The sequence below is a fragment of the Colossoma macropomum genome, unplaced genomic scaffold, assembly GCF_904425465.1.
Source record: "Colossoma macropomum unplaced genomic scaffold, Colossoma_macropomum, whole genome shotgun sequence".
NCBI lineage: Eukaryota > Metazoa > Chordata > Actinopteri > Characiformes > Serrasalmidae > Colossoma > Colossoma macropomum.
This window is the reverse complement of record NW_023494788.1, coordinates 3,374,403-3,391,948: the sequence shown is the minus strand read 5'-3', so window position 1 is coordinate 3,391,948 and position 17,546 is coordinate 3,374,403. Positions and strand designations below refer to the sequence as shown.

At 40.0% G+C, this 17,546-nt stretch overlaps 1 protein-coding gene across 1 annotated transcript in view; it reads left to right on the top strand.

Moving 5' to 3' along the window:
- mapk8ip1a (mitogen-activated protein kinase 8 interacting protein 1a) overlaps window positions 1-17,546 on the top strand; it is a 43,225-nt gene that overhangs the window by 12,808 nt on the left and 12,871 nt on the right. Inside the window, exons 4-8 of the mRNA XM_036568074.1 lie at window positions 11,404-11,485; window positions 13,955-14,950; window positions 15,232-15,307; window positions 15,838-16,007; window positions 16,103-16,206. Of these exons, the coding sequence (XP_036423967.1) occupies window positions 11,404-11,485; window positions 13,955-14,950; window positions 15,232-15,307; window positions 15,838-16,007; window positions 16,103-16,206 (1,428 nt within the window). The remainder of the gene's footprint in view (window positions 1-11,403; window positions 11,486-13,954; window positions 14,951-15,231; window positions 15,308-15,837; window positions 16,008-16,102; window positions 16,207-17,546) is intronic.

The following is a 17,546-nucleotide window of genomic DNA, read 5'->3' as shown; positions in this document are numbered from 1 at the left end:
TGCTCATTGTTTCATGCTGCTGGTATAAATTTCTGGAGATTGCAGTTTCCTTCCTCCCAGTTGAACGATGCCGTCTACCTCTCAGCGAAATCGCCAGTGATAAATTAACACCTTCGGCATACGAGCAGGTTGTAACTGCACAGCACACACTGGAGACCGGTCTGACACAATAGGTGTTGATTTAACAGTGGGGGTTTTACTTCGGACCACAGCAGTGAGAATCTGTTATACACCAGTATTAAAGCCTTGTGAGTGCACCTTCAAGTCGCCGCCCTCCTGCCCTGAACTGAGAGTTAATTGTATTGTGAATGATCTTTAGCATTTTCATTTCCACTCTTTCTTCTAAAGTAAAGGTTTGAGTGTTTATGATCAGGTCAGTTAGGCCTCTGGAGCTTCAGTATGCTGACTTGTTTGTGCTACATTGAGAGGCAGTTTGGCAAAATGGAGGCTGTTATTTGGCTAAATGTGCTTCCCTCCCAACACAGAGGTATCATACTGTCTGTATTATACTGTCTGTATTATACTGTCGATTTCAGCAGACAGTAATTTCACTGTTTTCCTGTACATTGAAAAGAAAAGAACTGAAAACCCAGTTGCTGAGTAATCTTTGAAATCCGTGACCATATAATGCAAATTCAAAACTGCAGCCATTGCATAGGGCTTGAATGATTTGCAGAAAATATCTAATTGCGATTTGTCTGTATAACATTGTGACTGCAATTTAAATCGAGCTTAATTTTATTTTTAGATCCAGGCCTGTTTTTTGGCCAGGAAAACCCCATCTGTCTTTTTTTTCTAGTTTGAGGCTTGAACATTGAATCGAGTGCTCCAGACAGAGTTAGTTGTCGTTGTGATGTCATAGCACATGAGGTTGCTTTCGTTGCTTTTGATTGGTCTAACTCATTTACAGGTGGTTCTAAAGTTCATTTTCAATTTTCAAGTTAAGATAAATCTCCCCACTTGAAACGTTCATCGTGAACTCCACTGATTTCTCAAAGTTTTGGCATATTTAAATGGTTAAGATGTAAACAAAGACATTCAGAGTGGTTTGGTGTGAAATGCTCTGCTGTAGAGAAACTGACTGAGTCAGAATTGTTCACAGTGGTGGTGATGGGAACCAGACGTCTGAAGAGTTTAATGCTTTTAAAAGCCCCCACATAGAAATTTGTAACACACAATGGTTACAGTTAGGTTGCCTGCTGCTTGAGACATTGAGATCATTTTGCTAGAAATGTATGGTTTCAAACATATTTTCAAGTATACACAGGGTGTTGAGGTGCATGCAGGGTGATATGAGGCAAAACAGTCCCCAAAAAATAATTTTTTCAGTTTCTTCACTATTTTGCCATCATGGGCATTACATATATAAATTCAGAAGACATGTGTAGGTTAACTGGTGGTTTTGGATAGTAAATAAAATGGCTATATTTGTGTTGTAGTCATGGTGACCCCTGGTTCCTATCACCACCACTGTAAAGAAATCTGAGCTAGTAAGTTTCTCTACAGTGAACCATTTCACATTAGACCACTCTAAATGACTTGGTTTACTTCTCAGTGACTTTTATGCAAAAATTAAAAAAAAAATAAGTGGAGTTCCCCTTTAAGACAACTTTGTTGATAATTTGAGCTGTAGATAAAATTGTAGCTCTTGCAGTTTGGAAATTGCACTCACAATTTCAGATTGCGAATTTGATATAAAAACAATGAATCAGCGCTACCATTACACGCTAGCAATTCTGATCTTAGAATGAGACAGACGAAGTTGTGGCACCAAAGTTTTTGTCTCTGGTAACTGATGGTTTGTTATAGATGTGACAATGGTGATTAGGTTAAAAATGCTGGAGTATTCCTATAACACCAGCTGCTGATTAGTCTCAGGGAACACAAATGTAACTAAAAGGCTAAAAAATCGGTCAGCCTTTCCTTTAAGCCGCTTCCTGGTTCTGTCATGCTCCATAAGGGAGTGTTTTGCGAAGCTGAGGTTGTGGCACTTCGAACCTGGCTTTTACTCCGTTCTGCATTTCTCGCGTTAGTACTGAACTCTTTGAAGTAGAGAAGGCTGCAGGCGTCTCTTCTCTGCATTCCCTTCGCTCCATCTTTCTCTCCCTCTCTCGCTGTCTCTGGCAATGCCTTGTGCTCTGAGTAAAGAGTCTGCTGTCATTCTTTTTTAGGAGACATACTATGATTTAAGTAATTGCCCCAGCCAAGCCCAGCAACGTAGTGGACAGAAACTCCCCCAGCTCATTCTGCTCACTGCAGGTTTGACCTTGCAGCATAACTGCATTTTATAGGGGTGTAATGCCAGCATACAGTCATATGCAAAAGTTATGTTCTGTTTTATTTTCTAATTGAAAATAAGATATCTTCTACAGGGAACACATTTATATGTCCCATTTTCGTGCACAACTTCTATTTATTTACTGAATTTAACATTGGAAAAATGTAAACATGACCTATAAACTTTTTCAATATGTTAAATTAAGCTAATAAACAGTAATTAAATAAATGATTTTATAAAATAAATAAAATTTTTGACTAATTGTGCATTAAAATGTGCCGAAGTGTGTTCTCTGTAGAGGATGTGTTCACTTATTTTCACATCAACTAAATGTAATTTGACCAAAACTTTTGCATACTACTGTATTTCATGATACAATATGTACTGTGGGATTTACACCACAAGACAGCACATTTTAATAAAGAACCGGAGTGTAACGAAACACATACTTTCAGGTTTGATATAGTTTTTGATTCTGAGGCCAATTTGATTTTCAGTATTCAAAAAATGAGCTCTAATTTTAATCTGCAGAGGTTTTTTGCTTAGAAAAAACTCCAACAGAGCTTTTTCAACACCTGCTGCGCCACCCCCAACAAAATAAGACCGAAAAATCATGACCCTTAGAAATTGAACCTTTCAGAAAAAGAGCCCAGTCATTTGATTCTGGGTGTGCCCATAGATTAAGCCTTCCCCAACCGCCCACCTTACTCTGATAGGCCACACTCAGATGTCTAGCTTTGATCCCTGACAGTGTTTTCTATGAAAGACGGTGAATGAGAGACACTCAGAAGAGAGCGAGGGGCGCAACACCTATGCAGTTTTACTTTCATTACTGTTAAAAAATAGTCCAGGCAACAAGTGTTGTTTGACAAAAAAACTGTGGACAGATGTTGCAGCGCTATAGGCGTTCATAGTCCTGTCGGAGTGGAACATCATCTGTAGTTTCTGTGAAAACTTGTATGACGATGCAGCTAATAAAACAGTGGTGAAATGCAGGACAGAAAACAGCTGCTACAGTAAAACTGCATTAACTGTAGGGATTTTAAGCTGCAGGGTCGCTACGGCAACCAGAAATACTACGTGTTTTCCAAACATGTGTGTTTCATTCATGAGTTCTTCCTCTGTCATGCATGGTTGCCTGTAAGGTTTCCCAAAAATTCTGGTTAGTTTGAAAGAAAGTGCAGTGCAGGGGGAAATTACACTGCCGCGGGTGCGTTTTCTGCTTGGACTATTTTTTAAAGTAATCGCAGTTGTTTAAAAATGAAAACAAAACATCTAGAAATGTATGTTGATCCTAGTTCTGAATAGCTGGCAACCTATATAGCAACAGAAAGGGTTCTTCTATTGTTACGATGACAAGCTTGTTACAGTAGAGGAACCCTTCTTAAAATCTATATAGAACCATCTACAGCAGATTCTCCATCAGTCTGAAGAACACTTTCACGATGCAAAGAACCCTTTAATCACGGAACGGGTTCTTTGAATGTTCATGGTTCTATATAGGACCATTTTCTTTACTAAAGAACCCTTGAAGAACCATCATTTTTAAGTGTGTAGTGTAAGCCCCATCTACTCTGCCCAGTTCTGATCAGCGTATCAGTGATACAGTTTAAAATTTCCATATACTCTTTAGAAAGTTCACGTTTTGGATTTTACAACAATGTACTGAAATCGTTGCACCCTTAGCATCTATCAGAATGTCTGCTGCACTCAGGGTTGGTTGTTGTTTGGGAAGGAGGTGTGGTGAAGTCTCACTTCAGACTTTTTTTCAACTGTTTTGTTGCTTATATTCTCATTCCTTCTTACTGAGGCTGCAAATGTATCATTTGTTGATCGTTATTGCGATGTTGCTGTTTGCAATACTGATATCGCAGAAGGCTGCGGTATACAAATAAGCCTCTGACCAGTCACTTCCAGATGAGTTTCTCTGGGTGTTTCGGTAAATCAAGGTATTCATGTTCATATTCACATTCATAATCCAACAAAAGTAAGTGATTTTGGTCAAAATAACTACTACTGTTTATTTAAGCTATAGAAGACGAGAGGGAGTGTGTTATTGCGAAATAATATCACGGCTGTGATTTGGTCACCGTAGAGCATCACAGCCGTGATGTTATTGGCGATAACACACTCCTTGAGTGTTCTACTGCTTTTATACAACAGTTAAATAAATAAAGTAATAAATTAATAAACTGGGCCGTGAACGCGGCGTTTAATATGTTTTAATGTTCGCAGTTCCTTCACCAAATTTTAGTTCCTTAACAAGCAGCTTGTTGCTACGTCAGAGTAACGAGCTCCGCTCACTCACCGCACAGCCGGCAGTTCGTTCTCCAGCTTCACACAGACCAACTGACAGTTTGGGAATTTAGTGGAGCCTCATCTTCAGAGTCTGACCAAATCGGCTGTCGGTCAAATGTGATCTTAAAAGTATCCATTTTCTGTTTGTGGCAGAGTAAGAAGTAAAAACGTTCAAACGGCTTGAGCGTCTCCTACAGCTGTCAAAGTCGTTGCTTAGCAACAGTGTCTAAGCGGAGTGATACAGTGTTTGTGATGTTATGGCGAAATAACAGCACGGTTAGAACGCTTCTCAACCAATCAGCTTGCATGGCCGGAACTAACTGTTGTATACGTAGTTTTAATAACTGCAAGGCATAATGAAATACGTCACAGTGTAACTACAGTACTACTATTTTATCCATAACATGCAGCACTTTTTCTTGCAGACAAATGAATAAAAATATATACATTGCGGCATCAGGGAAGTTCACTAGCATTAATAGCACTCACAAAAATATACTGCTTTTTGGATTAATGCCACGTCAGAATCTGCCCTGTGCCATTTTGGGTCCAGTTCTATGTTCACTGAGAACACAATTAAACCTCTACTTGGAAAATCTCTTCAGAAAAAAACACTGAACTCAACTCAAGCTGAGCTCTGTGTGCTAACCGATTGATCCACAGTTCATTTTAATCCCCAAATCGCCGCACCGTTCTTCAGACCCGCTGTCACTCAGCTGGAATGAGATGAGATTAGACTAAGTAATGAACGCTCATTACTTAGATCCAAGCGTTTAGAACAAGTAATCCGAGTCCAAAAAAAAAATTACTTTTTTTGACTAGTAACAATAGCAGAACCATTTTTGGTGCTATAAAGAACCACTTTTAGAACAGGCTTTTCATCATAGAGCATTCAAATGGTTCTTTGGGTGTTCACGGTTCTTTATATAAGCATTGGTTTTAGTAAAGAAACCCTGAAAAATCATTCTTTTAAGGCTGTACATAGAGCACTACTCAGGGCATGAGTTAACTACTTTTACACACGGTATATAATACTTTATTATGCTGCATTATGTGTTTTTTCAGGCCTTTTGCAGGTGCACATGATCATATATTCACTCATCATCATGTTGTATTTCTATTTAGGGCCATCATGCTAACTTGATTAAATCAATTATTAAGAAACACTGTTGGTTAAATGTAATCTTCTTGATGAATCAGCCATGATTAGTTGATTAATTGAAAAAAATAATCAATAAATGCAACAGTTTGAAAAGCTCAGGTAAAATTCCATGTTTTGATGATTTTCTCAGTACAAATAAGTTAATATATCCTCTACACAGAACACACTGAAATATGGCATTTTTTTTGCAAATTTGAGTGCACAGTTTTTATGTATTGCCTCTGTTTAAAGCTGCACTATGTAAGTTTTGGGGATTTGGAGACCTCTCTGGTGAAAATGTGTAACTGCACACAACATGCGGAAGAGCATTTTGCAGTGTGGGTTGTGCTTCTGGCCCCTTCCCTGAGCAAATGAATGTGGTGAATGATGGTGTGTGAGCACATTGAAATTCACCACATTCAAAGAGAACTCAGTCAAAACATGCTGAAAGCTGTGTCTTCTGAGGAGTTAATTTAATGTTAATTTTGCATTTGAGACCTAAGTGTTGAGCTGGACCTTCTTTTTGAGCCTGTGCATGTGACGTTAATATGTAAAGACATACAACATCTGAAAAACTCTCGACCTCATGTCTTTGACTTTTAAATTTTAGGTGAATGTACAGGGCGACTCACAGAAGCACACGCTTACCATATTTTAGTGTGTATAGCGTAATTCCTCTGACTCAGTAATGATACTTCTTTCAATTTTAACAAACGTAATGCTGCTTTAATATATTGAGGAAAAAATAAATAAAATGTAAGGCATTTTATAAAAAGTATGCCATTTTTTGGAGATGTAATGATGCATACTTTGACATGATGCATATCACGTTATGGTCAAATGACATGTTTTGTGGATTTTCTTTTTTAAAAACTTGTTCTTAATTAAAAATTAACACATCTTGTACAGAACGCAAACTTATATATGGTATTTTCTGCAGATTTTAGTGCACAATTTCCATTTATTCACAGAATTTATCTTATTAGAAAAACATAAAATATAAAATGTGCCAGAACTTTTACACAGGACAACTTATGTTTTTTCATGTTTTATGTGTTCTCTATAGAGGATGTGGTCACTTATTTTCAGAAAATCAACAAAGCGTCATCTGACCCTGGATGCCCAAACCTATGCAACTGTAAATGATAGTGACGTCACCTGTTTTTGCTTTTTATTTTACATTATATCCTTATTTTAAAATATCCTTGTTGTATTTTGCATTTCTGTTGAACACTTATAATACACACTTACAGTAGTCCAGCCTGCTTGTTTAGTCTGTTTAATGTTACGTGTTAAATATATGCGCTCACCAAGACCAGTCATCATGTCTGTAACTTACCTGGCAAAATAAAACTGATTCTAATTGTAGTGCTCAGTACGCTAAATATAGAAGCATCTAATGTTGAGTGTGGAAGATGTGTGACGGCAGCAGAAAAGCACCAGTTTTCTCAGCACAGTGAAGCGTCAGGCCTTTGAAACATTTATCTTCCTCCTCAGCGTAGAGCGTATTCAGGTCAGCGGAGTGCTCTTGCCTGGAGAAGCTGCTGACTGACTGACTGCAGAGACACTGCTCTCTGGCACTAAATCCCTAATCTGGGCTGCGTCCGCTCCGATCTCATCTGTGGCGGAAACGCGGCCATGTCGAGCCCCCGGGCACGAAGAGCACTCTGGGGATTACCAGGGAATTTGCAAGTCCCCCATAGATTCACCACAGACATAAATATGTACGTGCACAAGGCCTGAGAGGACATATGACACAGCATCAGGGCTCAGAAACGGAATAATAAATCAATCGGTTCACAATTAACAATTAATTAACATTTCTGTTCTCACATTCCAAACCCATCGTAACCTCACTACATTAAAAAATCTGCTCCTCTCTTACACAGGCCTTATAGAATACAGTAGTAGGTCTGGAAAGCAGTGCCTGTGTTTACATTAATAAGGGACATGTCCTCATGCACCCAGGCTATGAACTTTTACACTATTACACAATTTTTACATAATTTACCGGTTGTACTAGTCTAGGGGTTGCAACCCAAATGTAAAGAAGAGCCATTTTGTCCTTTCAACAAAATTCTAACCTCCTTGGGGGCCACAAAATTTTATGTCCATTTTACCATCTTGGCTGTAAATATGTCTCAGTATGTGCTAAAGTGTTAGTATAGGTTAAAAAATATAACACAAAGGAAAACACAGACTTACTTTGCTCTGCTTTAAGCTTTAGCTCAGCTATAGCTGCTTTTTATCTCCAGCTGGAAACTTTTCCACAAAAGTAGAACAGTTTCTTGTAAAATGTCTCTCAATGTTTGATGTTTTACGAGGCTGGAGTCGCTCATTCGCCAGCTTCTTTTTCAAAGTTTCCCATTCCACCTTAAATGGTGACTGAGGCGCCAGATTGTAACAGCTGCACCATTTAAGGGGGAACGGGAGAATTCGAAGGAGAAGCGACTTCAGCTTTGCAACTTTTTAGTGTTTGTCAGTTTCTCGTTGTGTATTAAACGTATCAGGAAACCAGCTGGAGTGATTATAAATGCAAATAAGTCCATTCGTCTCTAAATTATCAATGTTCATCTTAAATCATTCTCTTTGCCTTTTCGTTAGCTACTAGCTAGATGAGACTGTTATCTGCGTTGCTATGGTGACCAGCAGTCTGCTTGTCAACCTTCAGGGTTAAAGGGTGAATTAGCAGTTCTACATTAACTCCAGCGTTTTTATTGTTAAACTGTGTTGAACGATCAGCAGAGCTTTATTTTACTGTAAAGTATTTTTACCCAAAAAATCTGATTCTGCTTTGGAGCCACATGTTGCCGACCCCTGAACTAATCAAAACAGGTCCAAAATGTAGAGTTACATGTTGTCAACAAAGTGAACTAATTCCCTCTTTAAATTTTTTTTTCCTGATGCAGTAATTCACATGAAATGAGTGACAGAGAGCAACAATAGCATTTGCTCATATCCTGGATGGTTCACTATGTATGGAATCATGAGATATTTCGGATTCAGCTCTGGATCACTTGTTATAAACATTTGCATGTTTCTCCATGAACTTTTGTGTGTCGTTGCTTATGCAGCTGGTGTTGGAGGAACTGAAACACAGCAGCGGCGTTTAATGCATATCATTAGCTTAGCTGGACAGTGTACACAGAAAAGTTATGCTGTGCAACGATCTGCGTAGAGATTGATATTTAAGGAAGTAAAACATGGTAGTGGTGTATGCATATTTGGAATGGAAACTGAAATTACAGACAACTAGTGAACAACAGAGGAACTGCAGAGTTCATTAGCAGTGTGACTTTTCTAATAGTCTAATAATCTCTAATCTGTGAATAGAATACCCAGCATATCAAAGTTTATGTGTTAAAATAGCCACATTTTACATACAAACCAAACTCCAAAAAAATGGGACAGTACCTGACAGGCCAGTAAAAACTGAAAGCAGTGATTAATAAACTCTGTTCTACATATATTCAGTTGAAAACAGTACAGAAACATGGTATTTTATGTTTAACCTTAAGTATATGCTCATTCCACATATGATGCCTGCAACACATTCGACAAAACGTTGGGACAGGAGCAATTTTACCATTGTGTTACATTGCCTTTCCTTTTAACAGCACTTATAAACATTTGAAGACTGAAGACACCAGTTAATTCTGTTTTAAAAGCAGAATTTGTTTGCCGTTCTTCAGTTATATAAGTCTTCAGCTACACGACTGTTTGGGATTGTTGTCGCATTTTGCGCATAATACATAATGCACCACACCTTTTCAATAAGAGACAGGGAGACCACTCTAGCACGCACACTCTCTGACTATGCAGCCATTCTGTTGCAACACATGCAGAAAGTTTCTTGTCATTGCCATGTTGAAATAAGCATGGATGTACCTGAAAAAGATGGTGTCTAAAAGGCAGCACATGTTGTTCCAGAATGAGTTCATTGTTAATGGTGTTTTCACAGATGTGCATGTTACCCACACTACGGGTACTAATACCCCCTCACAGCAAGAAAGACTCTGGCTTTTGAACTTTATGCTGGTAACAGTCTGGACTGTCCTTTTCTTCTTTGGCCCATAGAACGTCCATTGTCTCCATAAACAATATGCAAAGTTGATTCATCAGACCACAAGACACGTTTCCACTGTGTATCAGTCCATTTCAGCATTTCTTGATGTTGTTGACATATGGTGTCCGCTGTGTACTGTACAGTCTTAACTTGTATTTGTGAGTGGAGTTTATTGACAACAGTTTGTCAAAGTATTTCTGAGCCCATGTGGTGATGACCATCTCCAGTGTAAGATGGACTGTGTAAGATAGACTGTTTGCTCTTTAATGGCTATTGTCACTGGAAATATATGGTGGTCTCTGGGTTGCACGCTACTGTATTTCCCCAGTAGTAATGTTGGAGAGGTGCAGCAGAATCAGATAAAAATACCAGTTGTGCCATGTGCTGTCTGTAGACAGAAGCCTGGGGGAATTCAGTTAGCTACATGCCCCTCTATTAAGAAGTGGACAGTGGATCTCTCGTCCCTGGTCCATCTGGTGTCCACATACAGTACTAGGTTTGTCCAAGTGTGTTGAGAAAAGACATTACGGGAGAGTCCAAATGAGAATTGGAAGGAAAGAAAATTTACAAGAAAATTTTGCAAAAACCTCAACAACTAAATATAATATCAGATTTTTCAGTGTTTAATGTGTCACTCTTTACCTTTATTACAGCTTCCATTCTCAGTCTTAGTTTTTCAAAGAAATCTGCAGCCAGACCTCCAAAGTTCAGTCTTAGAAGTTGGTTGGTTCTTATGATCCAAGTACTGCCAAACACATTCAGTGATGTTGAGGTCTGGACTCTGGGGTGGTCAGTCCTTCTTTTTCCTTTGACTTTCTCCTTCTTTATGCAAGTGGATTATCTTATATCTAATCTTCTCAGAAAAATCTGAAAAATGAATAACTTATACTTAATGACCATTCTGACTAGAAATTAAATACATGCAGGGTGGACTCTGACTTCAGCACAATGCTGCAGAAGGAGGCGTGTGTTCAGCGTGTCTTCCCTTTTGCTTTTTCTTTTTCTTTGATGGGTGGATTTCAGTATGGATATCCAGGCTGTGCTGGGTGTGGTGGCAGGCCGAATGTATGTTTTGCTGCTGTCTTGAGAGAGAGCCCTGTTTTAATTGGAAAGAATGGACACGGATAACAAATGTGTCTCCCTCTCCATCACACAGCGTCACGCCATCTGCCCACACCTCACATGCTCAGGCAGACACCCACACACACACGCTGCATGGATATACATACGCACAGCCTCCTCCGAGGCATTGTTTCCATGGTGACGGAGGAGTGTCGATGCCTGCTGCATCGCGATGCTGTGGTTTAGAGGTGAGTCAGCGAGAACTGGCAGAGCAGTGAAGGATTCCGGATGATTCCTTTGCCTGGAACTTCGGTCATACTTACGTTACTGCAGGGCAAGTCTGTGTGTGTCTGACCTAAAAAGTCCCCCGCACTCCGTAACTGAACAGTCAGTAAGGTGGGAAGTCAGGAAATCATCAGCTGGCCTGAAGAAAGCAGGAAAACGTCCCTGTTTTTCAATGAGGCAGCAAAATAATGACCCATTGTTTCACTGTACAAGGAATGAAAATACCCTGTTTTCACTTCTGTACACTTCATCTGTCTCACTTATTTCCCCCAGGACACTATAAATAACAACTCACTTGGTGAGAAGGATAGAAGGAAAGAGAAGAAAACTCATTCATCCTCACCGCACATAAAAGGTAAGCAAGGCCGCTCCCATCCAGAGCCATTAAGAGCTGAGATTCTCACTCACTCCCTCTGCTGGAGAGCCACATCACTGCACAGTTCAGTGTTTTAACTTGCTTGACAACCAGTGTTCCACAATGAAAACAAGTCTTTAGAACAGGGCTGTGTGTGTCTGGTGTGTCTGGTGTGGATGTTTAATTTGGCCCAGCAGAAAGTTACTCCCACATTTTATTGAATACGTAACTCATAAAATTATTATTATTCTTTTTTTTAGCAACAATATATACACTCTCAGAAATAAAGGTACCAAACTGTCACTGGAGTGGAACCCTCAAGGGTACATCTCAGTACCTTTAGTCAGGGAACATTACTGTACCATAATCCACTGAACTGATATTTTCTAAGCTGTACTGACTCCACACACCCCGTCTCGTCTCCAGGCTTTTATTTTATTGTTCTGTTTTAAAATATTCGGTTATGAAAAGATACAAATACGAACTTTTCACCTGGAAAAACGTATTTAAGGTTCACAATCAGACCTTAAAACCACTGTTGTACCTTTGAGGGAACATTTACACTGTTTGTACCTTGATGAACGAAAAACGTACCTGAACAAAACCTTTATTTCTAACAGTGTAGTGTAATGTCATGAAACACATTTTTTATGTATGTATATTGTTTTGTTCTTTTGGCCTCTGCCCACCATGATGACTGCATATTGGTCCCCTAAGGCAAAAAGTTTACCCTGACTTAGACTTCCTTTGTCCCCTTATCCCAAATCTAGTCATTTAACCGTGACATGCTGTGTGAAGGTAATTTTATAAGTTTTGCACTGGAGCCACAAACCTAACCCACTCACATCATCCAAACTGCATGTCTAAGTCATCAATGACATCAGTGTCTATAACTGTATGACACAGTGCTATCTATAAACATGAGCAAAAGTTCAGACAGTGGTCGACTATATTTAGAGAAAATTTAGAGAAGATTGAAGATGAGCAGAAGAGTTGAATCAGGCCTTTTGCAGCAGGATGAATAACTAAGCTGAACTGCAGCACTGTGGCTAACAGGTGCACTGGGCTAGATTACCACAGTTGGTTTCAGTGCTAACCGTAATGTGAATGTAAGAACTGTATTAATGCAAAAAATTAGATTAAGCAAATCATTGTAAAAATCTAATTGAAATCATCTTAAATCTGAAATATGTAATATTTCATTTTATAAGATGTTTCTAAAAATATTATAAGATTTTAAGTTTACTTACAGTCATATGCAAAGTTTGGGCATCTCAGGTCAAAGTACATGTTTTTGTTGACTTTGTTGATATGTAAAAATAAGTTAGCACATTCTCTACAGGGAAGACACTTTTAATGCACGATTACTGCTTATTTGCTGCATTGAACATATTGAACAATAAAATGTGGCCTGTGCAAAAGTTATGGCACTTTTTACATTTTGTGCTTTTTTTCCCAACACTTTATATTCATCAAACAGAAACTGTGCACAAAAATTTGCAGAAAAATGTCATATTTAGATTCGTTCTCTGTAGAGGATGTTAACTTATTTTTAGTTATAAAATCAACAAAACATGTAATTTGGCAGAAAATGTTGCTTGTATCAAGCAAAATCGTCTGCCAATGGAATAAGATCATCTCTAGATAAAATGACTTTAAACAAGAAAAAAACATCTAGAAAAATTAGAATATTCTTATAACAATCGCATAATAATAAATATCAAGTATTCATTGTTGTTGTATTGTGGGGTAGAACTGGTCCCCCCCAAAGATCATCTCCTTTCCTAGGCAAGCATGCTACTGTACACCAATAAGAGTTATTGAGTAAGACTCCTGACACTACATTTGCGTACATCTGTAACATGATTATGATGCTTTGGATAAGAGTGTCGCCCAAAATGTATGTATTGACTAGATTTAAGGTTTATACACTTATATATCTTTTCTTTGCAGTGTGGAGCCTTAAACTAACTGATTATGCACAACACATCAGAAAAAACATAGATGTATGTAGCACACTAATATAATTACTGCTTAAATGTGGAACCATGCTGAACCATCGTATTTTCTGCGTTACAGTGTATACAGCACACAGTACATGAAATATGTGCTGTTGAAAGCACTGTTTGAGTACAAATATTACCTCAATGGGATTTTCATTAATCTGCTTATTGAAGTTCACAGCAGGCCACATGGCAAAACGAGAACATGCATTGCTCTACAGACAGATTTCTTTGTCCTAATTTTAGAATCTGAACATCAGTGTAAAGTGCCATCTACAAATAGCAACAATGGATGCAAACTAATCCTGCAGATTGAATTTATGCATCATGTTGTCAGTTTTCTGTACTACATTTCAGTGAAATCCTATACATATTGACACACAGTGTTTACTTCATAATCCTGTTCCTGTTGAACCTGTTGCCTAATATATAATCTGCTGTTTGTGTGTCTGTGTTTGTGTATTAGGGGACCTGCCTCCTAAACCTGAGCAGGTTAGCCAGACCGACGGGGACAAAGTCCAGGCAAGCGCCCGGGTGGACGCCAAGCCCCGCACAGCTGGTTCTTCCGCACACAAAGCTCCAGGCTCTGCATGCAAGAAGAAGGACAAGCCTTCTGAGTCTGTGGTCAACAACATCCGTACTGCTCAGCCCTCCACACACACAGACATGCGGGACATGCCCAGGGATGGGACCCTGATAGAGGGGCTCCGCGATGTGGGGACAATCAGCAAAGAGAAGGCTCACTACCATACCCTGAATGGCTGCCGGGATCAAGCTCAGTACCCTGTAGAAAATGGGTGTACGCACCACCACCCGACAGACAAAAACAAGGACTATCGTTCGTTGGAGGGGAGCAAGGAGACGACGCAGGAGATCCACCTGACACCTGTGAATGGAGAGCAGGAAAGGCCTTTCTTGTCCCAGAGCAGCGACAGCAACCGCATGTCCATCAGTTCAGACACGGAACTTCCACCCTTGCATTTCCATCCCCTGGCAGGTCGCACTAACCCCTCCATCAGCGAGGAGGACGAAGTGTACCCTCCGACGCCCCCTTGCAGGACTGACAGCCTCAGTGAGGTAACAGACCCTGTTGCAAAGACAGGGGCAGGGGATAAAGCAGCTGCTGTAAACACAGCGGTTAGCAAAGATGCTTCAGGACTAACATACGACTCAGTGAAGTACACCTTAGTGGTGGACGAGCATGCTAAATTGGAACTGGTTAGCCTTAAGCAGTGTTACCAGGGTTACGAAAGTGACAGCGACAACACGGTCTACGAGTCGGCCATCGATGAGGATGAGGAGGAGCACGATGTGGAAGACGAGGAGGAAGAGTCGGGTGCAGGAGGCATCAACAGGGATACTTCCAGTTTGTCGGTAGACTCTGCTACTGACATCACGTCAGACATGCCGCGCTCACGCAAGTTCCTGAATGTCTTTGTGAACAGACGTCCGCGTTTTTCGGGTGGGTGGATTTTCATTCATTTCCCATTTGCGCTATCAGTTATAGGATGTTTTGTGTTGTTAGACTTACTGCAACATCAGTGGAAATGGGGATAAAAAGGTACCAGACAGAATGGCAGCGGACCAAGAATGGAACCTCGTGGCACTACTTTCCAAATATTAAGCCCCTTTCTGGAGCTAAACCTTTCCTCTTCTTAGGAAAACTGAGGTTTTTAGCAAATGTCACTTGTTTCCACACTTCTAGCTGTTGACTGAAGACCTCTGTTGTTTGTCGATCCATAGGTGCTGAATCTTTTGGTATTTTCTCCTGCATTATCGATGGTGAGGAGAGAGAGCAGAGCCACAGGGCCGTGTTCAGGCAGGTCTCTCTCATCCTCACTCACTCTTCAGGAAACTTAACTTTACTTGTGCATCAGGCATTTTCAACACAGAATTGACTTCTGGGCCAGGATTGAAATACTGCAGTTGAAAGGGGGATGGGAAGCATATAGCAAATTTAAGTCAAACACTGAATTATTACAAACTTCAAGTGGTACTGCATAGCTCAGGGAATCTGGATACATCAAGACTATCATCAAAGCTGTTTCTGGAGAGTTACTGTCCTGCACAGTTCAACCTACACTTCTCTGCAGTATTCAGATGCTGCTTAAGTCCTTTTTTAGCCAAATCAGATGTGCTAGATTAGGTGTGGATCCAAAGTCTAAAGCTGGGTGGCTCTTCTAGAGAACAGTAATAGATATAATCATCAGTAATTAAGAATACACAGTACACAGTGAAGGAGTTAAACGGATACTCTCACGTAACCTTAACTTAACCTTAACTAGCCTCTATAAGCTGGTCAGTCCTACAGAGCGTGACCTGAACAAGGTGACGTGTTTTTGTTTACAGATTTATCCCACGTCACGAGGATGAGCTGGAGTTGGAGGCAGATGACCCCTTGCTGATGGAGGTACAGGCAGAGGATCTGTGGTGTGAAGCTTATAACATGCGCACTGGCTCCAGGGGCATCTTCCCCGCCTTATATGCCGTCAAAGTCACAAAGGACGTACGGCCTAAAGGTAACGAGGCCTATAATTTCTTGTTCTAGTCTGTTTTCCATACAGGTATGCTATTTTCATCACACCCCTGTTCTGTTTGGATTTTTTCCCCTCAGAGGTGAAGAGTGACTGGCTAGACTCCTTCTGGTTGAAATTCCTGGGCTCTGTCCAAGTACCATATCATAAAGGGAATGATGTGCTTTGTGCAGCTATGCAGAAGGTATTGAAGTCAGTTTCTTGAGCCTACCATATAAGCAATATCATCTCTGTTGGGACAAAACTTTGTAAAAAGTTGGTCTGTTTGTCACTGAATTTTCTTTTGTGATGCACAACATATTATATTCTTCTTATTATTTCTCTAATGGGTTTTTGTCTGCTTACTCGTCCCGCAGTTTTCAAGATGTCAATACATTTAAACTCCAAAATGTTCAGTCTGATCAGGAATGGTGTGCTTGTATACAGCTTTTTGATCATTTGATGTACAGATTCTGTACAATAATAGTTAAATGGCAGTTTTCCCATAGGAATAAATGGCAGAACTATATGGGCAAAATTTGTGCACTCCACTTACACCAGAGTACAAGTACACTAGCAATACCATATTGATTATGTGGGATAGGTTAACAACACCCTAGTAACCACCCAACATAGCCTAGCAATAGCGTAGCAGCAACACCCTAGCAATCATCTGGAACGCCCTTGCAACTACCTAACAACCACAAAGCAACACCCTAGCAAACACCTGGAGAACTATAGCAACCATTTAACAACACCCTAGCAACCACCTAGGATACTATAACTACCACCTTGCAACACCTTAGCAACTGTCTGTAGCAATACCATAGCAACTGGTCAGCAACATCTTATCAACCACCGAAAATACCACCTAAAAAACCATTTGGCAAAAATCAAACTGTGTAATTATAACCATTGCTTCAACTGTTTTTTCACCGTTTTCTATTCTAATATTTTATACTAATGCTGTTTGCTATCCGGTGTCGACCAGAGGAGGATGGGTTCCCTTTTGAGTCTTGGTTCCTCTCAAGGTTTCTTCCTCTTGCATTTAGGGAGATTTTCTTGCCACTGTCGCACTGGCGACGCTCATGGGGGCTCAGACCCGGATTTTACTGTAAAGCTGCTTTGTGACAACACCTGTTGTAAAAAGCGCTATATAAATAAACTTTGACTTGACTTGATTTGACTTGACTCCAGCAGCCACCTGGGAGCTGCTTTTGCTGAGCAAACTTTACTAGTTACTTTTATATTATTGTTTTCTTATCTGGTGAAGACTACAAACCCGTCACAAACCAGTGAGCAGCCGCATGTCTGGAGAATTGAAGTTTGTGTGCAGGTACCAAACATTTAGCCAGCCCGTAAAACAGTGGACTGACAGGTTTATACCTAGACTGATGCCAAGATTAGGCCCAGACTATAGATGACAAGTGATAGGTGTGACAGACATGACCATGTAAGGATAGACAGAAATAGGCAGAACAGAACGTTCTAGGTACAATGACATCACATACACACACATCACATACCACCTCCTTGTTTCTACGC